A 24,244-nucleotide genomic window follows, 5' to 3' on the forward strand; every position below is an offset into this window, starting at 1 on the left:
CATAACGCCGTAATGTGAGTCGTAACCTTAACTGTTTTCTCTTCGAAAACGATTTGGTATACATTTTCCTAAGTCAAGGTGAATGTTAATACCGTCGATTAAATTCTTTGATTCAAAAACTGCACGAAAATTAACGCCTTGTCTGAATTCAACTATAAACATAAAGATATGTCATAGACATAAAGATAAGCCACCAAGCTTCTCTAGCACAGAACTCATGAATGGGATCTGAATACCAACGGCTGTCATGCATGACATGCCAATGACATGTCAAAAGATGAGATTGAAAAAAGTTGGCTGAGTAAGATTTTCAGTTTTGTTTTTTGCGTTGTAGGTTTTGAGTTGCTCTTCATGAACACGCATCCGGCTGGCCGGTTGAATAAGACGCCGCTCGGATAGGTGGGGGTTAATTTAACCCCTGATAGTTCAAACACTAAGAAGCACGAAATTACCAGGATGCATAGGCATACATGTGAATTCATTTTCTGTAAAAGTTTGAGGTCCCCATCCCAGTACCCTTTGGTTAAAAAATAGTCAAACAAGTTCAATTTCGAGGTTGATGTCGAAGTTTCCTCACATATCCTTATGCAGTCATCTTTAACATACATACCTCTGCTAGGGAAAAGGTCACTGTATTCATTTAAGACAGTGACCTTATTTGAATTCTGGTATTTAAGTTAAGAAGTCACGGTAACCACACACCTGCGATATTGTTTTTATTTTTAATTTCAGTAGGCGTCTAGGAGTATGCTGCGCAGCATGCTCTTAAATAAAAAAGTTATCATGATCATTCTAAGTTAGTGACCCTTTCTGACCTTAAGTAAGCTCAAATAACATATTTTATGACTTCCCGTGATTTGTTGGTTAAAATGGTCGAAACAAACGTCAAAACTACCTCATAAAACAAGGTGTCCAGTAGAAATCAAAACTTGTTTTGATCTCGACCTCACCCACATATTTGGTTCCAACTGAATGGAATTAGTCGTAATTTTAGTCAAATAGTCAAGTTGTGAAAGAAACCGCCTCAAAGATACATGGCTGCGTCTAAACCGCAGTTGCCGCACCAGATGAACGATTCCCTTGGAACTGCTTTTGCTTGAATGCCATGGCCTGATACGACCTGATGTTAATTAGAAACCGTACAAGGTGCATAAATTTCTTTATCACTCAAAAAACGAAAAATAAGGGCACGGTGTGAGTTTTGACGCAGGATTCATGACCCGAGTACATCGGGTCTGGTTGATGCATACAATGCATTGATCATCACCAATTCAGTAAAAATTTGTGTCGTAATCAAGACTCCCGCCAGTCAATTATCAGGCAACTTCCAAACTTGAAATAAGATGTTTGCTCACCTAGCGTGAATATTGAACGTTAAGAGTAAACACATGGTTTATCAACCAAACAACATTATAACTGATGAGTGATGTCACATGCATCCGAGCAAAGCTACCGACGAATCGACGGCTCGTGCCATCAGCGTTCAGGCGCGCTGGCAGGCGAGCGCGAGCAGAGCGGCGGCCAGGCCTACCGGCGCGGCTGCCACGCGTCGCGCGCCGTTGCAGAGGGCGTTGGGGCAGGGGCAGCCGTCCTCGCCGTTCTCGCCGGGGATGCACCGCAGGTCGGCATCGAACGGCACGCGACCGCAGGTTCGGGCCTGCCAGGCGGCTGTCGGCAGACGGTGCGGCGTTACTGACGCGGGCGTAGTTTTGCTGCCCGCGCGCCGGGCGCCGTCTGGCGACAAGGGATGCTCTGGGAGTCGCGGTCTTATGTGTCCGCCCGTGAAGAAGGGATGCCCCGAGAGTTGTGACCGCGTGTGTTAATCTCTGAAGAAGGGATGCCCTTTTAAGTTGCGACTGTATGTATCTACCCCTAAAGAAGGGGATGCCCCGAGAGTCGCGGTCTCATGTGTCCGCCCCTGAAGAAAAGATGCCCGAAAGTCATGGTCTTACGTATCTATCCCTGAAAAAGGAATGCTCTGAAAGTTGTGGCATCATGTGTCCGCCCCTGGAGAATGGATGTCCGAGAGTCGCGTGTGTCCGCCCCTGGTGACACCTGGCAGGGCGGCATCTCCGACGATCTCCGCGTGTGTTCTCTCCGCCCCTTGGGGTCGTGGTAACCTGCAACTGTGACGTGGTATCTGGATGTCAAGACCGGCAGGGGTTTCGGTCGCAGGTGTTGGTTTGTTCACACGGTCGTTTTTTTTAACCTATGCACGTACGTCGTACATAGCCTCAGCCTATGTTCCCACAGTGAAGCCATGCGCCTGGCGGTGCAGCTTTTCCTCCGGCCAGTGGGCGGCAGGCTCACCCACCATGCTTGATGTCGAGGCAGACGACACTGTCGTCATCCCAGGGACACGCGGCCTGCGCGCTGCTCTGGCGCATGTCGAACGAGGCGCCACACTCCTGGCGAACAGAGCCGACCGTCAGCCACCGAGCCGCGTCACTACGACTCGTTTGGGAACAACTCGGGTCTCCCCTTGGCGGGGAGGGAGGGGGTCACCGAAACCCTGATCACCAGGCGCTGACGGAGCTGTGCTCGGCTGGCGACGGCTCCACCAATGAGACGGCTAGCGAGCTGCAGCGGTCGCCGCCGCATGCCAGCAACATGCCATTTGACTTGTCCTCGCTGCAGTGCAGTAAGTGTGCCTTGTGTCGGAATACGCATTCCATCGTGCTTGCCTGGGGGCTGTGTTTTGAGCCGATCGCGACGAAAAGGGAATATATAATGATATGTTTTTATCGTCATGTGGGTTGGCGAGTTGGTGGCTTATTAAAAACACCACCGCTGTCGTGGCTTACAAAGTTACATGGTTTGCTCTCTATTGCCTGGTTTTCATCTGTAAATCTAATTGTGATAATGGTCATTTTGTGGCACATGGCGCTTTGGGTTACGATTTTTTCCTCTTATGCATTCACAGTGGAAGGATTTCATGGACTGCATAATTTGACTGAAGCTCATTACAATAAACAGAACAGTAAAACAGTCTAAGCAGCAACCGAAGAGTAGTGACGGTCTAAGTAACAACGGAAGGATAATAACGGTCTAAATAATAACGGTTCTACGTAACAACAAAACGTAACAGTGGTCTAAGTAACAACAGAACAACAGCAACGGTATAAGTAGCAGCGGAACTATAACGCAGGAGGTACCTAGAAGCCAGCCAAGACGTGGCAGTCGGAAAACTCCCCACACCAGGACCGAGATCCGCACTGACCGAAACTGCTGCTACTGACTGCTAGTGCCCCGCACTGACCGAGACGTTTCCACTAACCTTTTCGTCAGTCTCTTCGATTATTGTTAGAAAGCTGCTCAGGTCAGGCCTGCGGCTGACACATCCATCCTCGAGCCACATCATAGAAGAGTATTTGAGCTGGGATAGCAATATCGCCGGAGCCACGAAGCTGGCCTGACTCCTGTAGCCTCTCCTGCGTCAGTGGCTGGGTCCCCGGGGCTGGCCCGACTCCTGTAGCCTCTCCTGCGTCAGTGGCCGGGTCCCCGGGGCTGAGCGAATCCTGAAGCCCCTTCTGCGTCAGTCGCAGAGGCGCAGCTGGCCGACAGCGCCGCTCAAGCCGTACCTGGAACTCGTACTCGGCCTTTCCAGGGAACGTGCGGCTGATGTTGGCTCGCATCAGGTTGGCGGCGTTCTGTGCGGCCGGATTGCCGGCCAGCGGCGGAATGCAGACGTAGCAGAGCAGAGCCTGGCCTGCCGGACGGACGCCGGAGGCGTGAGACAGGTGCCCGGGACGTGAGGCAGATGCTGGGGGAGTGAGACGGATGTTGGGGCGCGAGACAGACGCGAGAGGCGTGAGACAGATGCGTGGGACAGATGTTGGGAGCGTGAGACAAGCGCGAGGGGCCTGAGGCAGACGCCCAGAACGCGAGACAGGTGTCGGGGGCGAGAGACAGACGCCAGGACATGAGAGAGATGCTGGGGGGCGTAAGACAGGTGCCAGGCAGACGCCCGGGACGTGAGACGGACGCCGGAGGTGTGAGGCAGACGTCGGGGGCGTGAGGCAGACACTGGGGGCGTGAGGCAGACACCGGGGACGTGAGGCAAACACTGGGGGCGTGAGACACACGCCGGGGGCGTGAGACAGACGCCGGGGGCGTAAGACATACGCCGGGGGCGTGAGGCAGACACCGGGGGCGTGAGGCAGACACCGGGGGCGTGAGGCAAACACTGGGGGCGTGAGGCAGACACCGAGGGCATGAAGCAGACACTGGGGGCGTGAGGCAGACACCGGGAGCGTAAGGCAGACATCGGGGGCGTAGGACGGACGCCTGCCGGCCCGCGCGTCCCATTCACCCGCCCTGTCCGCCTGATGTGGGGCCGGTCGCCTGAGGGCAGGTCACCCAATGGAATAAGGTCCGACTGTTCCATTGGTGCACGATATGCGTATATTGAAATGTCGAATTATCTAAGCATGACTGTCGAAAAATACACCACACCGCCGGATATTGCAAACACTATTCATGGACAGCAGAGGGTTGCCGATTCCCGCCAAGCTCTGAAGCTCCCAAAAGGACAAATCCGGCGAGAAACCCATTGATAGCAGTATATCTTTTTTATTTTATTCCCAATGGTTTGTATGGGTGACTTCGGATTCAGAGTACCTGCTAACCATAGCTTGTTGCGTGTACCCCGAACCCACCACCCAAGCGTGCCGTCCAGTTCAACAGCTAATTTTGCCTCCGCCCTTTCGCCAGGCAGGAATGCGGAGGGTTTTCCGTGCCGCACAACGCTGCGACACGGCCGCCTCGGGTCTGGGTTGAACCTCGTTGGCCAGTTGCCAGCTGGCCTTTCCGTTTCAGTCGGGTCAAACAATGCGCCAACCCCGGGACTCGTACCCAGTGCCGCTGGATTACGAGTCCAGCATCATCAGCATACCGGGGAAGGTCAAAGCAATTTTTGCTGTTCAGCCCCCTTGCCCTAACCCATTTTGCAAAACTACATACCTGTGCTCGGTCATTTTCCAGTTTGAGAGCTGAGCATGGTTTTATGGCCGTGTGTGACCGATCAGATCTGCTAGTGACTTCCTGTCAGTGCGTACTCCGTAATCCACCCGCAGTGCGGCAGGCAAGAGTTTTAGAATATTAAACTACGACTGTGGTATATTTTCAGGCGGTGATTTTCAAATATTTCCACATTCTACTTTACATTCGCGCTGTATCAGCAAATACCAACTTTTACCTATATTTGGACTTGCAAGCGTTCTTAATAGACTTATTAAATATATATGTTATTAAATAAAATGTGAGGCGCCGAACGCAGACTTCGCCCCGTCTACCGTACAAGCAAACCCGGCACGTGCCACTCACCGGTGCCGACCAGCGTCAGCAGACAGAAGGCCAGGGGCGTGCGTGCTGCGACCATGCTCGCCGTACGCGGGCCGCTCCGTATGCAGCCAAACTGGTCGAGCTGGCCGGGCCGATCGCTTCGGCGCTCCAACCGTTGCTCGGATGCGGACGTAACATCGGCACCGGTGGTCGATCGTGCGCCGCCGGCTGGGTGTTTGTCGCCGCAGCCATGGCTCTGGCTATGGTGACAGCGGGGCTGGCGGCGGTGGCCTGCCTATTCCTGAACGCGTTCAAGGAGGGCATTTACAGTGAAACTCGTGTCATTTGTTTACCTACGTGTTTGGCTGCACTTCTGCCTCTTGCATTAACCTTCACGCTCAACATTTTTCTTGTAGAGATAATATGTCATCGATGACTGGCTGGGGCTCGGCTGGTGTTAGTCGCTATCGATGACATTGGGTACTTTTCTGAGGACCAAAGAGATCATGACAAGGTGCCGGACTGTTCTGGCAGCTGGTTGCAAGGCATACCTGGATTGGCTTCCAAATTGCACAGCTTCCGCGATTATGTGCTGGTCTGCCCAAAAAAGATGCGAAACGCATTTTATTGAATGCCTCTACAGCGCAAACGTATATTTGTCACAAAACGTCGATCTTGGAACATTCTCTGTGGCAAGAGTAGACACCGTCCGCACACCAGCCGAGTCCGGCTAAACTAGATCCCGCACCGGTGCGATCGGCGTCCGTACGCATCTCGTACTCGTCGCAGCTCTCAGCTTCAGTACACTGTCTGACTCACGCCCTTACAGCTGTCGCGACGCGTCGGAGCGGCAAACCTGCTGTCGCCACGGTATAGCGCCCCAGAAAACATGTAGACAAAAATACACTGCCTGGGTATGTTTGCTGACGCTGACATGACCGTGACCACAACTCACTGGGCCTGACAGCAAAGCCTACCAGCTCAATAGGCCTGACCTAGGACGACTGACGGGGTTCCCAGTAATCGCCGGACCCGTCGGCTGGCGGCGGTTCCGTGGCGGAGCTGCGTGACGGTGGACGGCTCGGCTGTGGCGCGGCAGCTCCCTGCCGTTTGGCCCTGGGCCGGGCGGCCGCGGCGTGCTCCCGTGAGCGCGCCGTGCTCTGTGGCCTCGGCGCCGTGCTGCTTGACTCATCGCGTCATCGCGTTGTCAGCACGTCATCGCTCAACCCGTCATCACGCGGTTAGCGACGATGACGGACTGCGGGCGCCCGGCCGGGCCGGGGCGCGCCGGAGCGGGCCGCCGACGCCGCGCCGGCCATCCCCTAGGCGGCGCTAGTGTGGCGGCCGAAGCCCGCCGACGTCAGCACTAGCGCCAGCGTCAGCGTCAGACCGGCGGTGGCCGGCGCCGTCTGGCCCGCCGCATTGCAGAGGTCGCTCTTGCACGTGCAGAGCACCTGTCCCTTCTTGGAGGTCTTGGTGCAGCGGCTGACGGCGATGGAGAAGCAGCTGCGCATCTCGTTCCCGCTGTCGTCTGCGGGACAGTTTTGGTGACAAGTTCGGTCGGTGTCAGTGTCAGGCGTTGACACTGTATATCAGAGCGGCATGGCCCTCCAATAAAATGAGATTGCCCCCTTGATCTTACCATTGCGTAAAATGGGGTCGGAACTGGTGCATATCACACTGCTGGAGATCAGAAGTGGTGGGAAATAAACTTACCTACAGCGGTTTGACTCGGGTGCTAAATTTCTTGTGGGTATGTTAGCCGTTTACAAGCAACATATGTTGGGAAACGTGCGATGCCATTACCGTTACAGACTGCACCTTTGGCACACGATGCACTGCATGATTGCCACTCCAATGCATGATATAATAATATCCAAACGCTTTCATCAACTTGCGTTAGCAGCGTATAAAGTCTAGAAACCATCCAACATTTAAGACCTTTAACCCACGCCCGGCCGGGGGGGGGGGGGGGGGTAGCTGACATTCCCCTACCGTTATTCGAGCACAGGTAAAAAGTGAAAGCTCGCAGCAAGGAGAGATTTTCAGTGCCATTTCATCCATCAATTTGACATCTTTTGTACATATTTAAAGTTTTGGCCGTCCGCGATGAGTAATCTGGGTGAGATTAAAGCGATCAACCTCTAAAAAGTGTTGACCACGAGTAACTTCTGTGAATCGTTTGTCATCGTTCGAACTTGCTTTGTTAATATAGCACAAGAGCACATACAGTTTTGATTTATGTTTTTCAAAAGAAACAAAGTCAGTGACCTGAAGGTAGATCATTTTTCTGACTTCCTTGTCAAAAATGCAGATGTGGTTATGTTATGTAAGTCTAAAATCACACTAGGTCATGTAAGGACATACAAGATCATACGAGGTTTTCCAAAATCAATGGCCTATGTTGTCAGCAGCAGAGAGGCTAGCTGGACGAATGAGACGCATGTAACCACCACCTTATCGTATTTTGTGATGCTAATAACGCATAGCTTCATCTACCAAAAGGCCTATTCTCAGCTTGTTACACATACATTATCAAGCGTTGAAGGGTTTTTGCAGTGTCCTAGAATTGCCGACTTGTGTGAAGCAACACCCTATGCGGAGGATTTTTTCACTCCATTTTCCCATATTTTATGTGAATTTTTCACTCCTACCTGACATTGCCTAATCGCACATGCCAAACCCCTATTTCCCTTTCTGAGGTTTTCAGATGGCATCCAAAACCGAGCCCACTTGAAACCACCAAGCATAAACGAGGCTCCGCAGAACCTGGGCACCTAGTCCTAGCTATGTCCTGCCTCACCTACATCTGAATTATCTCTACGTATTCACAGAGCAAGGGGGCCAGGTACCTCCAAGCCCAAGAACGCCAGCGACCCAGCCGCTCGCACGCATGAAGTTTGGTTTGTTTACAAAATGCATCACAATCTGCAGCTGTGCGCCAAATACAAAGTTTTCACGCATCCCCTATTTTTTTTCTCACCACCACGCCACGAAAGTATAGCCTGGTGCAAACACCATCAACGCCTGGTAGGGAATTTTACTCCACATATTTATTTTTCCCGAGGAAACTTGATCACTAAATTGCATCACTCCCGAAATGCATGAGTGAAAAGTTCAAGAAATGCCTTCTAATTTAAACTTACAAGATGAATATCACCATTTGAGCACTTACATTAACAAATTTCAAGTCAAATCAGCTGATCACAAAATTTTGCGAGAAAAGTACTAGTCTTTATATTTATTTAGCTACTTTTTTTCTTGGTATCATATCACGGTGATGCCACTTCACTCTTCCCTCCTTTTCAGTTGTCTTTAGAGGTACCCTCTACCGCTTAAAATTGGGACAAATTTCTCTGCAAGATGCTCCAACTGCAAACTTGTTCGCATTTCATACGTAAATTGGATTAATTCGCCAGCCGCCCAAACGTGTTTGATATGCACTCAAGCGTGAACAATTCACAGGGAATGAAGGAGACAATTTGAAGTACGAAACTTCTTTTTACCGCCATTTTTGCCCTCTTAAACCTTCGGTTAACCGTTTTATTGGCTCATGGCGGTGTTCAACAGTGATAAATCCAAGCATTTCGAGTGTCTGACTCACCAGGCTACCTGGCAAGGCCTGGTACTCCACACAAGGCAAGGCAAGGCTGCCATATAGAGCCTTGGGGCAGACCTGACGCAGCTTATACAGAAGTGTTTGATGGCGAAATTCTGGCCTCCGGAGATGTTTATCGTGCATACCTCTTTCTTGTTTCGCATTTTAGTCTCGAAGTTTGGTGGGCATGACTGAAGTGTATATTTGGGTGTGAGTCGGATGACTCTGTCTGCCAGCAGACCATGCAAAAGGTGCTGAATTTTGTTTTGGGGGAGCAGGAAGAAGCCAGCAGGTCTCCTGTGGACCAAGTAATTGCTTACCTTACCTGCTTTCGACCCATGATTGGTAACCAGATTTAGCCATGTTGTGTTTTAATGCATCGATTTTTGCCATAAGACAAATTATGATTCCACAAGCTTATTTTGTTCCGTATCCTTGGTTATTCGCCGCAAATTGCTTAAAGTAGTTCCTCATGGCTGTTTTAACCAAATGTTTTCTATAGTTGTCATGATTTGCTGACCGGCAAACAACTGTACTGTATATATGCACGACATTTTTAACACAGGGACACTCTATGCTGCATAGCAATTATAACATGAGTTAAATATTGATATGTAACAAATAGTCAGACCACCCCATTTAAAACGTGAAGCCAACATCTCAAACTTTGTCATTAAATATGAATAAACAAGCCCAAATGGATGCTTTTGCCGCAGCTGAAAAGGCAAGCAGCAATACTGGCATGGTCATCCAAAATTTATGTTATTTTTGGAGAAGAGAGATTGTTTTGTGGAGCATACCCTTTATTGCCCTTGACATAGGTTAACCATGACGATCAAAATAGGTTGTTCAAAGCGATTTAAAGTGTTTTCATTTGTGTGTTGTCAGCTTTGTCTTATGTCAACAAGCATACACAAATGAACTGAATAAAAATGCAAGTTGAAACCAGCTAAAAACTAGCTTTAGATATCATGTTTTTATCACAAGTGCTGCTGTCAACAGATAGGTGAGTTGAGATGATGTTCATCATAGGGGCTACTCTAAGTTAGGTACGTTGGTCAAGTGCATGGCAGGTGGCAATAGGAATTGTGCTAGAAGCAGTAACTCACAACTGCTGCTGCGATACAAACGGGTTATACAGGATGAAATGATGTAAGGCCTCTTTAGGTTAGGCATAGGCTACTTTCATGGAAATAGGCATTGGTATTTCGTAAGAAACAGTGACAAAGTGTTTGTTTTCCCTGACCCCCATCTTAACAGATACAAAAAGTATGTCTACTGTGTTTGGCTTGGTGACGGGCTGGTGTGTAGGAGTCCAAGGTTCTTTGTTTGAATGTGTTATGCTTGTTGCATTTTCTGTTGTTATTTTGTTATTGAATTCCTTTGCTTTGTTTTGTTTTAAAAGTGCTGTGAAAGGGAATTGAAAAGCGCAGCATCAAATTGTTGGTGTTATTAATTTGTTATGCTCATAATACTGTCATGAAATTACTATGTTTTAACACCCACCCGGTTGGCCGGCTAGATGCCCTTCGCTGGAGTGGGGGAGGGGGGGGGGGACGTCAACTTGACCCCCTCTCTGAGATCTCGGAAACTAACAAAGCTAGATACACCAAATTTACAGGGCGTCTTGACCTATACGTGAACTCGCTTAAGTTAGAGTTTTAGCTTCCTAGGTCATGACCGTTCAGGTCGAATAAGGTCAAACAAGGTCAAATTCCAGGTTGGTCTCCAAAGCGCCCCCAGAACCTAGGCAACTGCCTCTAAGCAAAAGGTCACAAGCCCATTTGAGGTAACTGACCTTGTTTGACCCTTTGAAGGTCATGGTGACCAAAATGATGCAAGACTGCTCTGCGTTTTGCATTTGAATAAGCGACAAAGATTGCGCTAGGCAGTATGTTCCTCAAACAAAACGTTCGACCCGGGCCATCTTAGGTCGATGGCCTGTTCTGACCCCTGATAAGTCAAATGAAGATCTAAAATGCGGTTCCTGCTGTCAATAAATTCGAAATGAGCACCAGAAACTATTCCAAACAGCAAGCTCTAGAGTAATACATCAGGTTGGTTTTGACCTTGGTGTGAGCATCATACCTGACCTCAGATCAACGTAATTTGCTCATTCAGTATTTGTGGTGCCTAGGAAAGCATCTCAGAGATGTATGTCTTCGTCAAACACTCCCCTGTTGTATCAGATTGAACGATTCCCTAGAAATTGCCTTCGCTGAAACCATGGGCTGACTTTCACCTGTCATAGGTCCGCGACCATACAAGGTATATCTAAAATTTGCATGGCAAACGATCCGCTATGCAGTTTTCTACAGCTATGCAAAATTTGGCGTAACTACGCCGCGCCGTTCAGAAACCATTCGGCAAAAACCCTCGGGGGGGGGGGCAATTTCCCCCCCCCCACCCCCCACCCGAACGCGTGTTCATGTATTCTGTTTCACTTTAGTGGCCTAAGATGTTAAAAAAACGAAATAGTTTTGTCAGGTTCCTGATATTACGTACATGCCAACTTGAAATAGATGTCTTTGTTTCCTGAAGCATCAGTCACGAGCTCATAAGCTCCATCTTTTGTGAATTGATTTTTCACTCCCGCACGGTCTTTTTGCGATGAAATTTTTCACTCCCACCCTAGTTCAAAAGCGATTCTAGCTCCCTGGGTTTATGCATAATGCAAACAACAACGATACGATCTTCAGTACCTGTAGATGTACAAAACTATTTCCTACCACAAAGAAAAACATTGCACTGGTTATGTAAAACCGGATGGCACTTCAATTTTTTTCTTGAACTTTTTATAAATTTTACCTAAGTTGACCTAAGCTGACCTCTATCTTAAGCTCACACGATATTGTTGTGTCTGAAATACTTCTGTTCCACAGGTACACCTAATAAAATAAACTTAGACGCACACGGTGAAGAAGTATAGTTCTTGTAGGCTACTGGTAGCCTAATTTTGAACAATGACGTGATCTGGCCTCAACCTTGTGGAAGAACGCGAGTGGCCGGAATAGACTCTCACAGTCTTAACGCTTATTTTCTTCCCCTTAAAATCCGTCTTCACGTCTATAGGGTTTTACAGCACCTATCAAAACGACCATTTTGATCTTTAATGACCTTTGATGACCTTATACCTTACCTAAGATCAAAAATTTGGTATGCATTCTTTGTGATTTGACGAAATTTTCACAATGGTAAACTTGGTCCTTCTTACGGCGTCTGGATGTTTGAGATCTCGGAGGGAAGCCAACTTCCCCCGACCGGACGCAGGTTGGGATTAGATTAAATTTCCGACTATTTCCTGATGCGCGATATATATATATATATATATATATATATATATATATATATATATACATACGCGTGGGTCTTTCAGTCATTTGAGTCGTCATCAACCCATCGGGAACAATAATGTTATCAAAGGTTTTGCTGTACGCATAAATGCGCATCAGATCCGCAAGCTTAGAAAATATCGTGACGTACTCACGCCGCCAACACGAGCAGGACACTAGCGTATGACGGTCGGCATGATGGTCGGTATGACGGTCGGGATGGTGTGAAGCGGTCAGTAACGAGCGCGACGGCGACGGCGGCGGCGGCGGCGGCGGCGCGCGTGCCCCGCCTGCCGGGCACGCTCGGCTGCTGCCGTGCGGCGGCGCGCTCATTACCAGCAGCCATTACCGGCCGCCACCGACCCACCGCGGATCTTGATGCAGGAACGGTCAAGGCCTGCCGGGCAGGTCATCTCGAACCGCAGCGCCGGCTCGGCCAGACTCAGCGCGCTGCAGTGCGGGAAGCCGCTCGTCTTGTTAGCGATGGCTGCCGGGATCTGCACGCCGGCGATCTGCTGGTTCGGCACGCAGGCGTAGCAGTGCAGCGCCTCGGCCTCTGCGGCACACGGGGGGGGGACAGGGGTCAGCGGGGGGGGGGGGGAGGCTGCGGCCGTCGCCCGCGCGCACCGGCTATATGTATATATACATATATATATATATATATATATATATATATATATAGATATGTAGATATAGATGTATATATATATATACATATATATATATATATATATACATCTATATCTATATCTATATCTATATATATCTATCTATATATCTATCTATATATCTATCTATATGCATACATATATATGTATATATATATATATATCTCTCTCTCTCTCTCTCTCTCTCTCCTCTCTCTCTCCTCTCCTCTCTCTCTCTCCTCTCTCCTCTCTCTCTCTCCTCTCTCTCATCTCTCTCTCTCTCTCTCATCTCTCTCCTCTCTCCTCTCTCTCTCCCTCTCTCTCTTTCTCTCCTTCTCTCTCTGTCTCCTCTATCTCCTCTCTCTCTTGCTCACTCGCTCACTCTCTCCCACTTCCATGACTTGCCATCACCAAAGCTGGTTAACTTTGCATCCCCCCACACTTGAACTGAGCAGCAATTAATAACCACAATCACCAAATTAGCGGACTGATGGAAAGCCGTTCAGTCCATTCAGTCTGCTCAGCCAGACTCCACCCAGCCGGGGCGATTCCCCTCGACACGCCTCGGACCAACGGATGGCCGAGGTCACGACAGCTGCCTGCAGCGAACCGGCGACGCGGGGCCGGAACGTGCTCTCGTCGCTCGCTAGCCTGGGCATGCCGTGTGGAGCCGGCAGGATACGGGCACTGTGACTGCACCGTCCGTCACCACCATAGCCAGGCGCAGCACAGCCGCTTTCTCGTCCGGCCTCGTCTCACCGTAACTACACCGTGCGTCACCACCACAGCCAGGCGCAGCACAGCCGCCCCTCGTCCGGCTTCGTCTCACCGCTGTAGTCCTGATTACGGTCGCACGCGTCAGTATGGTAGCGCGGTGAAAGGCCGGACTTGTGACTGCTGATGGGCTGGCTCGTGGGCCTGGGACCGCTATGGATCACCGCTCACCGGCGACTGGGTCAGCGGCGGATCTAGATCACCGCCTTTGGGGGGGGGGGGGGGGGGAGTAACGCAGGCTTGGGGCGTATAAAGTTAAACATTCTCCTCATGTACAACACAATTTTGCTTTTCTGACCTCGCCATGTGTTTTATAATAAACGTCCCTCGGTGAGGTGCTTAAAATGTCTTCAAACTCCAACAGGAGACAAGAAAGGAGTTATTTGCTGGTCTGAATTTGGCCGCCTGGAAGGTGCGGGAAACGTACGATTACCCGCCTTCCACTTGATCCCCCATGAACTGTGAGGAGAGAACCTTACCATCGGCTGCCTGGACGGGCACACTGTGAGGGGACGACCTTAGCCTCGGCTGCCTGGACGGGCGCACTGTGATGGGATAACCTCACCTTCGGCTGCCTGGACGGGCGCACTAAGACGGCGACAACTCGGCCAGCAGCTCCCCTTCCCCTCCCCCCCCCGCCCCCGTGGTCGGATGCAGGCAGACGTAACAGCCCAAGCACCCTTACAAGCGGTGCATGACAAGGAAAGCGACACTGGGAACAGGCAGCGGAGGCCTTGTCACAGATGCTGGCGCCCAGGCGTCGTGAGAAAGATCAGATACCGGATCGTGCTCTTATTGCCTCTGCTTGTCACAACATGGGGAGACGGTCCGTATAGATTCAGGACGAGGCTGTAATGGTGCAGCGGTGCAGACCGGAGGTGTGTGCTCGATGTCACCAGGTCCGCAGCGCGCTGGCCGGTCGTCTGTAGTTTCGTGGCTCGTGTTGGTCCCCCCCCCCCTCCCTGGTGTCCAGCCGCGCCCGGTCCCGTGTGACCCCGCGCCACCCGGTACCGCGGTCCGGAGTAGCTGGATCCGTGTTCCCGTCCGGAGCAGCCGGATCCATGTTCCCGTCCGGGGCAGCTGGACCCGTGTTCCAGTCCGAAACGGCCATCCACAATGAAGCTGTGCTGTGCAGGAGGGGTCGCGAATCAGGCTGTTCGCGGCTGGGGCTGGCACAGCCCCGCCCGCAGCCGGGGCCGACGCTGGCCGCCCAACTGTGACGCCGCTCCCCGCCGCCACCCACCCGCTCACTCGCATGGGAACGCGTCCGCTCGGCCCCGGTCTGTTTCGAAACGGGAGCCGGGCGGACCGTGTCCGTCGCGACTGTACGTGTCCGGGCTGGTGATTAGGCACATACTGCCGATTGCTCGTGCTCGTCAGTATTTGGAGTCATGCCTGGTGTTATTTCGTGTCAGTTAAAGAGAGTATTCCACATTCGCGTTGGGTTTTGACCTGAAGTAGCCATCTTGAAGATCACTCGGTTTAGTTTACAGCCCTGCCTTTCTAAAACCTAGCCCCGTCTAGTTTTGAGTTCCACGCCAGCAAAGATGTGCAAGCTATTTCGCAGACTATTTCAAGGTCATCCAGGCATCCATGACGCCATAATCACGCCATTTAATTCCCGCCTTTCCATTGGCCATGCGACGATCAAGGCCAATAAAAGTATAATTGCCCAGTCGTTCATACCTGGTGTTGATGAACACGATTTCCGGGAATGGTGAATGTCAGTCGGCTCTCAATCAATGTTGCGCAAGGTACGGTAACGCAATCAAACAATGTCGTATCGAGGAGAATGTTTACTTAAAAGAGAATTGTGTTGTCTAGGGCAGTCTTTTCCAATTAAAAGTATACCAGGTTTTTAACAATTTCGTCATCTATGATGCTTGATTCAATATCTTCAAATAAGGATCGTTCCCTTAAGTACGTGTTAAGCGGGCTGCGATTGGGGTTAGGGCATTTTGATAGTCCTGACGTAGCATTAGACGGGCACGTTACCTAATGGGATTCCGGACGGCATGATTGCAAGTGCATACGACCATCAGACGTGTTAGCTGACTGGGGGACAGCCTTGCGTAGCCGTACCAGGCAGCGACGGCCGGGGCACGGTCTGGTTATCATGCAGCTGATGTCGATCGCCGGTGACCCACCGAGGACGGATGCTCCAGTTCACCCACCTGTTGCCGCCCAGAGTACGAGAGCCAGCACCGGTGCGATGCCCTGCCATTCTCAGAGGTTCGCACCGCCGTCGGCCGCTCCCACGTCCTGCACGGCGCCCCTCGAGACACACGGGTCACTTGCCCCGGACTGCCGCCGGCCGCTCCGTCGTCTCTTGCGACGCTCTTCTATACACCCGTCCTCCCTCCTCGACCGCCGCCGGCGGTGCGCGTACTAGCAGCGACGCGGCGTCGACGGATGCTCTCGGCCGCGACGGGCACGCGTCAATAACGAGACGCGAGGCCGCGCGGACCTGCGCGCGACGACGAGGGCCGGGCAGCGGCGGATAGAAAGGCTCTCGTGCCTGTGTTTTCTCTTCGACCATCGCGCGATGGAGGCCCAAATGTCTCAACTTGTCTGAACCCCATGCGAATGACACTGCTCACGGATGCCTGTAAACTACCGCTATGCCACCAGAACACCTGAGCCCTGAAAAGCCCACTGGAGTACTGCAGCTTTCAATCGATTCGGTGTCACTTGATAACATCTACTAGTGACGTGTATTGCGGGGTTATTAATTCGATTTCTCCTCGAACAAAAAGAAGTAACTAACTTGGGCCGCCTTCTATATTCCATTGGAGCAGCGTAACTGACATCTCTGGTGACGTCCTTGGTGAAAACGGCGCCGTGCTCACTAGATGGCGCGGCCTTTGCGTCTGCCGATCAGCAGATGTCGCCACCGATCGAGTCATGTTTGACGTCCCCGATTTCATTTTGTGATCCGTGGTTTGTACGCATGTACCAATATCCTGTGTTCATAGAGGCTCATCTGCATCTGCGAACTTATCCCCCTCTCACCCGCCCTTTACCTCATGCCTCTCCCCAGACTCGACACTGGCCGTGCCTGCGTGGCGCTGTGGTGGCCACTCTAACCCTCTGACTCCCTCTGTTGCAGTGTCCTGTCCGCAGCCCGCCTGTGCGTCTCGTGTACGAGAGGAAGGCCAGCAGCTTGTGCGGGCCTGGTACGAGCTTCCGCGCCTCGCTGTGCCTACCCGCTTCATAGTGGCCGACCCGGACGGCAGCAGCAGGCTAGAGCGCGGCCTGCCCGGCCTCTTCTGCCCGCTGTGCGACGCCTGCGCCGCCGTCCAGGTAGGCCAGCGCTGGACCAAGCTAGAGCCATTGCTACGCGCGCCCGACAGTCGCGACGGTTGGCGTCCGGTGCGCACGCCGTCCGACCGCACCGCGCTCTGCCTGCTCAGCCAATACATGTACGGCGAGCGCGAGCGGTCGGATGCTGCCGGCGAGCCGCCCATCATGCCCACACCGCTCGAGGACTCGGTGTTGCCGCTCTGGATCCGCTCTGAGGCCGCTGTATTCGTCGCGCTCAAGCGTTGTGGTCAGCTAATCAAAGGTGAACCAGAAGCGTTCGCCATGGACGTGGTAGACATGGTGGCAGTGCAGCGCGCGTGGAGGCGGCGCGGCCACGTCACGCGCCTGCTTGACATGCTGCTGGCCGGATACGCCGCTCTGCCTCACGCAACCGTCACCGGCCCTATGGCAGTTGCTACTGCGCTACCTGACGGCGTCGTCGTCGTCGTCCAACGACGAGTAGTGAGTTAATTTGACCTGGGCTAGGACGCGGGGCCGACGTGCTGTCGGCCGCGCAGCGTGATCGGCCGCGTCGGCCCCGGGCGTGTCAGCTGCGCGGGTGCGATTGTTGTTGAGTATGTTTCAAGCAATGACCACTCAGCGATCTAAAGGTATGTCGTCAAGCGCGTGCCAAGCCGTATGTTTATTTCTCAGCGGGGGTACACAGCGGTGCGGCATCACGTGCCGCCCCAAGCTACCCCTGTCGTTCCCGTTGCTCTGCACTGCTGACGGGTTTCCCTCTCAAATGCATTCCGAGAGAGAGGGTTACGAGCTTTCGGTCTGCTTTTGTAAGCGAGGCTTTTGCGCGCTCGTTTTGTACTTGGTCGCAGCGCTGCGCGACTGGGCGGATGGTCCGTTTCGAGCGCAGTGTTTATGTCGCTCGGTTTGCAAAAGGAACCCTCGGCAACGATTTTATCGTTATGTATGCTCATTACGTAAGTGCTAATCTCCACAGGGGTAATGATATATGTAAGGAATGCAACATGAGTCAGTGCAGAGTTTTGTAGTGGACGAGGTGGCTGTAGTTTCTCGTATATCAATGATATCGCCTCTGTATAAGTGCAATACCAAATTGCATTGTCCCTGTTTGATATTCTGGGTATCGACGAATATCGCCTGAGGCTGCGGCGGCGGCGTTCGATCCGGCACTGCCTCACTCAGCGCCTCCAATCTACACGGGTCACGCAGGCCCCGGGACGCGCGTGGGAGCTGGCTGTGGGGCGATGCTCGTGCATGTGCTGTTAGCGTGTGTATCACGTGTCAGGAGAGGCGCTAAAGCCTGGTGATAAACAAATTACTGCCTGCTTTTGGACAACAGCGACATCTGCATTTTTCGTACCGAGAACAACGAACACTTGCACGAACGGTTAATCTTATGGCGTCGGGTAAACCTAGGCTTATGCAAACTTCACGTGTGCGTAAATGTATCAGCTTTTGTTAGAAACTTCTGCGAGCCCATGAAAAGCTATACGTATAGCTGACAAAAAGAGCTCTTTATCAACGGTAGTGGGTGAGATCATTGGCATGCACTATTTCTGTCCGTGCTTGAGCTTACCATATATTGATTCAGGCACTCTTCGATGTGCTTTACATCATCAGCTGGTCTCATTATGCGATGAAATCGCCCACATGTGCAGACTGTATGCTAGCTTAGCAGCTGTCACCAAATAATGCCAATCAAAGAATGAGTCCGTTGCCATGACAGCCAGGCAGAAACTTACGCTTGTTGGAAGCCAGCGCACCTGCTAGAGCCGGGAGAACACAATGGTCCCAAACATACATGAAGAAAGGCAGACGTTCCCGCGTGTGTCTTGCAGCGATTCAGCCGCGTGCTGTCGTTCAGACGACCGGTCGATACGGCGCAGCGTCTGCACCATATCTTCCCCGACTCGCACGGCGCCCCGCTGACAGCACGCCGCGCCAATGTCGCCGTGACTGTCAGCTCCGGCCGATCCGCAGCTGTGCGGTGCCATTGATTGCCGGGGCGACAGCCGCGCTGCGCCGCTCCAAACCCGGACCAGGCGCCTCAGACTGACGTCGGCCATGGTTCACGCCCGCGCCGGGCCGGGCCTCGACCGTGTGTGGACGAGGCTGGGGATGGGAGCTGCTCACGGCACGACAAGAGCCAACACCGTTTAACGACGGAGTGGGCAGGTGATCGAGCCGACAATGGCGCGGTCGGGCATGATGGCCCCGCGCCCGAGCGCGAACCATAGATCCGCCTGTTTTTGGGTGGCTGTAAGGTTGATTTCAAGTCAGCATTCGACTACCAGAGGCGATAAGGACGAGAAACACGCTGCGTCGTTCGTCGTGCGTCGAGAAACACGCTGCTGCAACTGAACGTAACGTTCACGACGCATTCTCAGCCCACTGCTGCACGACCCCGTAGCGACGCACGTAGTCGGCCAGGGAGCGCCTAATGTTGCATTTTTGAGACCCGTTCTCGGGGGTGTACTCGCTTCGGTATAAGTGGAAGCAGGATGTGACTTGAGGATCACACAGGCGTGTAGCTCAGTTGGCTGAAGCCAATGCTTGTGCAAAAATGACCGCATTTTGGCAACACTGTTTGGTTACGAAAAAAAGTTAATATTTCAAAATTCATTGCTTTCATTGATCGTATTGGCATGGGCCGCCAACCCCACATCCTGGCCATTTTTTCAGCATTCATTTTCTATTTGGACGTGAATACTGCATGTCTGTGAATGTCTTAGTTATCAATGCGACCATATTATGCTGCGCGAAAGAATTCCCTTGCACCTACTGGCAAGCCCCTGGGGAGTAGCGGAGAATAGGAAATTATTCAGAAAATGAGCCTTTGCTGAAAAAATATGCCTAAATCTACATGGAACACAGGATGGTCATATTATGTAAGATTGCTCTCTGGAGGTTCAGTCTCCCACCCATCCAACCATATTGTTCGAAGAACACAAACGGTTCCGACAGCGTGCGCACTTGGGCCTCGCATATTTCACTTGTTTCCAGTGACAATACATAGGCAGGGCAATCCAAAACGCATTGACGCAAACGAGTGCACTGCACACTAAGCGCCAACAGCATAAATGAAAAAGGAACAGAGCGGCACTAGTAAATGATTCAACAAGTAGAGCGAGAGATAAATGATCCATCGTTGTTCATTTTCATATAAGCTGAGTGCCATGAATACAGGCAATGACAGCGATTTAGGAGGGGAAAAAGGCGATGAAAAGCGTTGGAGATGAAGTCATCATTCTGGTCCTGCCATTCGCCATTCCCCCGAGCCACTTGAAACAACGCAGCGCGTCCAAAAGTAACATACATTTTCTTATGCTTAACTTTTGACATCAACGTTGGCGTCGTTATCAGACCGAGACCTTAGAATGGCGCCTTTGTACTCAAGCTTTCAGAACCACATAGCGCTGGTACGCTGAAGCCAGCTGCGTGGACTGTGACGGCCGAGCCAGCCCTGAGCCGCCGCTTCCTCTGACTCGTGTACGAACACGTGAGCTCGTGCAGAGGGAGTGGCTGGGCGGGCAGCTGTTCGTGCCAGTCCGGCACCTGGCCATTACCGGCGCCGGAACAGCCAGTCACCGCGGCGATTTGTGGATGTGCCGCCCACCAGGCGGAATCAGAAAACAGCGCGGCAAGAGGCCGGCCAACGGGCACGAGTGGAGTCCGCACCGAGACAGCAGGGGCCATGCGCGCGGCAATGAGCTGAGGGGAAGAGGTTGAGAAAGAGAACATGTAAGTAGCTGAAATGGGGAGGGAGAGGGCACACATCTCGGTCACCGCCCGCAGCAGCCACAGGCGCCGGAGGACAGGTGCAGAACACAGTCAGGCACCCACAGGAGAGAGAGAGAGTGCGGGCTGATGCCCAGAGGAGGCACATCAGGCCACAAAGTGCTCGGAGGAGGTACAGGGGTGGCAGACGCCCGGATGACGTGCAGCAGACGGCAGGAGCCCAGAGCAGGCGCAGCCGGTGTCAGGCTCAGACCAGGCGACAGGCGGCCAGGCTGAGCAACAGAGCGGTGGCCGCCAATGAGAGGCGCGGGCCGGCTGCGTTGCACATGTTGGAGCCGCAGACGGTCATCATGATGCCGTCGGTTGTCTCCGTCGTATCCAGCCGGGGCTTCTGCGTGCAGATCCGTAACTCTTCAGCTGAAATGGAGAATTTCGATGGTGCAGGTCAGCCGTATCCAGCAGCAGTCCCCGTCGGCAGAAAGCGTTGGCTAGTTATGTGGCAAAACATCAACTGCAGGACCACTATAGGCAGAGCACAAGCACGGACTATTCAGAGATAACGGATTTAATCAACCTGCCTATCCAATCAGATTTGACTCAGCCTGACAACTGTTGACAACTGACAACTGTTGATGATATGCGAACTGCGAGCAGCCTGCGAGTTATCCATTGTTCTATCGAAAACATATGGGATTGGATTTGAGTTGGGCCAAAGAAGACGTTTTGGATGAGCCGACGGTGACTTTAAGAGGAAGCCAATGTGTCGGCAACTGATGCATTTGACATTTTGTGCTCCATTTGGACGAAGCGTGACTGACCGAACAAGAGAGTATTATTCCGTAGTGCAAGGCTGGATAGAATTAAACTTGGTTTCCAAAATAAGTGTTTTGGGCTGCTGGATTAAGCTCAGAACTATGGGATCCAGTTGGAATGAATATTAACTGTGAAATCCAAGACGATATTTTTCAGCGTATTTTACTTGCTGGGATGTTTGGTAACCGGGATTGTTGGAAACAGTACGACGTTATGACCTTTTCAGCCCAATTAGCCTCTGCTCGGAAATCCTAATGGTAAGATGGGTTTAAATTATCATGCATTCTTCAGCAATGCCACCGATATATCTTCGATGATTAAAGTTTCGCAAAAAAGTGCTCGTAGCAGCCTCCAACAAACCAGCCTTTAATGCAGCGTCAAGAACTCACAGCGTCAGTTAAACAGCCAGTTGTCCTACTGCTCACTTCCCCATCGAATCACTTCGTCATCAAACAGCTACCCGTACAGAGCAGCCATCACCAAATAGCTACCCGTTCAGAGCAGCCATCACCAAACAGCTACCCGTCCAGAGCAGCCATCACCAAACAGCTACCCGTCCAGAGCAGCCATCACCAAACAGCTACCCGTCCAGAGCAGCCATCACCAAACAGCTACCCGTCCAGAGCAGCCATCACCAAACAGCTATCCGTCCAGAGCAGCCGTCACCAAACAGCTACCCGTCCAGAGCAGCCATCACCAAACAGCCACCCGCCCAGCCCAGCTGCTCCACGTAAAACCACGCGTTTGTCCCCGGTCTCGTCCAGGGCGCCGTGCGAACACTCCTAAAGGGATGCAGCATGTCAGAACCGCGCATTCAGGTGCAAAAATATGGGGCAGGGGAACATTTCCTAAGTTTTGTGGACTAGGAGTAGTTCAGACCGCAAGTTCTCGTTTGGGATTTGACGTCAAAATCGGTCATAGCGGTCCTACGGGTTCGAGATATCCAAGGAATGGGGAGGAGAGACCCGCGCATGTGCGTCAAGCGACGTTTACCGCGTGAACAGGGGCTTGCCTCCACTTGGCACTAAAACACTCCAGGATGACATGGTGTACTATGGGTTCTCGTAGTAGCCATATGAATAAGACCACACATTGGTATGTGTTATGTGGTTATTTTGGGAGACTTGGTAATGTGGATCAAAATCGATCATGAAATCGAGGGTTTCAAGTACTGAGCACCGCACCAGTGATTGCTACTGGTCTCGGCTTTGTAGGAGAAACAAGGAACGGCCTTGAAGCTTCAGGTTCTTAGCGTGAGGTTACCCGAGGGAGAACGTCAGGAATCTTGATGAGGGTCGAGTGCAAGCGCCACAATAACAGCTTGAATTCTTAGCGCGGGGCTCTTAGACGAACAGACAATATTAAGAGACTTTGATGCAATCGATGCAGATACATCCTTTCAGTCTCGCAGTGACATATTTCGAAAAAGTTGTTCGTCCACCATGCATCACATATTCAACGCTCGAAAACACGCAAAGCCATAACGCAACCACCGCACACCACAATAATGCAAGCACCTTGCCAATGCATAACAAAACTAGTTCCGTCCTAAGTCGTGACATTCCTTTTTGCCAAGAGTTTCTTATAGCTACGTGCTGTGTGATGCAATAAGTATTTGTACCATCAGTGTTTACCAGATATCTGTGCGACTAAAACAATATCTTCTCAAAGCCCCAAAGGAAGCTACATGAAGAGCATCTGACAAGTCTATTGTTTGACGTGCCAGTGCCTTTATGAGCAGAGGGTTACACAGATATTGCACTGTTCTTTCCTGGCGGAAGTAAAAAACTCGGGTTTCGCAGAGAACCCTTTATCCGTCACAGATTCGAACAACTTAGATATTGTGAATTTTCTGCTTTGCTTTCAGCTGCATTGCCATGAAACCAAAACACTAATGCAGTAATGCAATCAGCGTTGCGCGTAACAACAGCCAACGGTAATGCAGCCAACGTAGCTTTGCGAGGGCAATATAACGAAAAAACATCCGTCACTGCGCGGCCAACAGATGCAGGACATTGTCTCGAGGTTGGTCGTCGAACATCCTACGCCCCCATGGGGACCATAAAACGCTTCAAGTTCTTTTTTCTTCAGTTTTTTTTCTTTCTTTTTTTTTGCTTTTCTACTTTTAATTTTTAAACTTTTCAGGGTTCTTTGTCGAGGCAGTGGGCACGATCAGACAGCGCGGCATCTCCTGCCGATCGGTTTCTTTGGTGGAGGTCACTGAATACTTCTCAGACGTGTGGCGTTCAGATATGCGTAAAGAAAAAGAGGAAGTCATGTGTAAAGGTGTACTTTGATTTGTGCAACTTCTCACATAAGTCCTAGGCACGATATCACTGCCTGCTGTCTTGGCCTAACTGCGTCCATTGACACCAAATTGCAGCTATTAACGTAAGAGACTAGACCCAAGTGTACAGTGTTGCTTATCTCCTTCATTAATAGCAACTTTAAAACGCTCAGGTACATACAGGTGATAAAATATATGCAGCGGTTCAGCATGAGCAAAACTGCTCATGAGTGAGAGGGCCCTGAGTGCAAGAAATCGTGCCTGTTAAGGCCTTGTACCGTCATTAGGTCACCTTGCACGTCATGCCGCGTCTTACGCCATGAAAACGATCGTTTACTGCCACTTTCAGTGTTAATTGAGTCACTACGATTGACCAATGCGGAAAAAATAATTTGATGATTCACGATACTATCAGTGCAAGGTTCCTTTCCGGCTAGCCAACTAGCCAGCAGGCCACCCATCGAACGGCTTGCGCAAGGGGGAAGGAGCG

The 24,244-nt window shown here is 51.5% G+C and overlaps 3 protein-coding genes across 3 annotated transcripts; all 3 read right to left on the bottom strand.

Moving 5' to 3' along the window:
- Nucleotides 1–1,483: 1,483 nt before the first annotated feature.
- Nucleotides 1,484–5,398, bottom strand: LOC119102974 (uncharacterized). Its single transcript, XM_037226424.1, has 4 exons — nt 5,326–5,398; nt 3,582–3,709; nt 2,315–2,408; nt 1,484–1,668 (listed from the first exon to the last, which is right to left on the bottom strand). The coding sequence occupies exons 1-4, from the start codon at nt 5,378–5,380 to the stop codon at nt 1,484–1,486; spliced, it is 462 nt and encodes a 153-aa protein (XP_037082319.1). The 5' UTR covers nt 5,381–5,398.
- A 1,207-nt stretch (nt 5,399–6,605) lies between these two features.
- LOC119102975 (uncharacterized) lies at nt 6,606–15,824 on the bottom strand (the record flags this gene model as incomplete). Its single annotated transcript, XM_037226425.1, is given in 3 exon segments — nt 6,606–6,814; nt 12,581–12,769; nt 15,809–15,824. Coding segments are annotated over 3 exon segments (414 nt in total), but the record flags the coding sequence as incomplete, so codon positions are not given.
- A 4,389-nt stretch (nt 15,825–20,213) lies between these two features.
- Nucleotides 20,214–21,072, bottom strand: LOC119103732 (uncharacterized; the record flags this gene model as incomplete). The annotated part of the gene is given in 1 exon segment (XM_037227365.1): nt 20,214–21,072. A coding segment is annotated over 1 exon segment (171 nt), but the record flags the coding sequence as incomplete, so codon positions are not given.
- Between the last annotated feature and the right edge of the window lie 3,172 nt (nt 21,073–24,244).

Source organism: Pollicipes pollicipes, unplaced genomic scaffold (genome assembly GCF_011947565.3).
Source record: "Pollicipes pollicipes isolate AB1234 unplaced genomic scaffold, Ppol_2.1 Scaffold_5724;HRSCAF=6776_pilon_pilon_pilon, whole genome shotgun sequence".
NCBI classification, from domain to species: Eukaryota; Metazoa; Arthropoda; class Thecostraca; order Pollicipedomorpha; family Pollicipedidae; genus Pollicipes; species Pollicipes pollicipes.

What these genes read in the sequence shown, in the direction of transcription:
- LOC119102974 (XM_037226424.1), bottom strand. Translation starts at nt 5,380, where the DNA reads ATGGTCGCAGCACGCACGCCCCTGGCCTTCTGTCTGCTGACGCTGGTC. An exon ending in GCTGACGCTGGTCGGCACCG is followed by an intron (nt 3,710 to 5,325) that starts GTGAGTGGCACG and finishes TCCGTCCGGCAG; the next exon opens with GCCAGGCTCTGCTCTGCTAC. An exon ending in AGGCCGAGTACGAGTTCCAG is followed by an intron (nt 2,409 to 3,581) that starts GTACGGCTTGAG and finishes TCTGTTCGCCAG; the next exon opens with GAGTGTGGCGCCTCGTTCGA.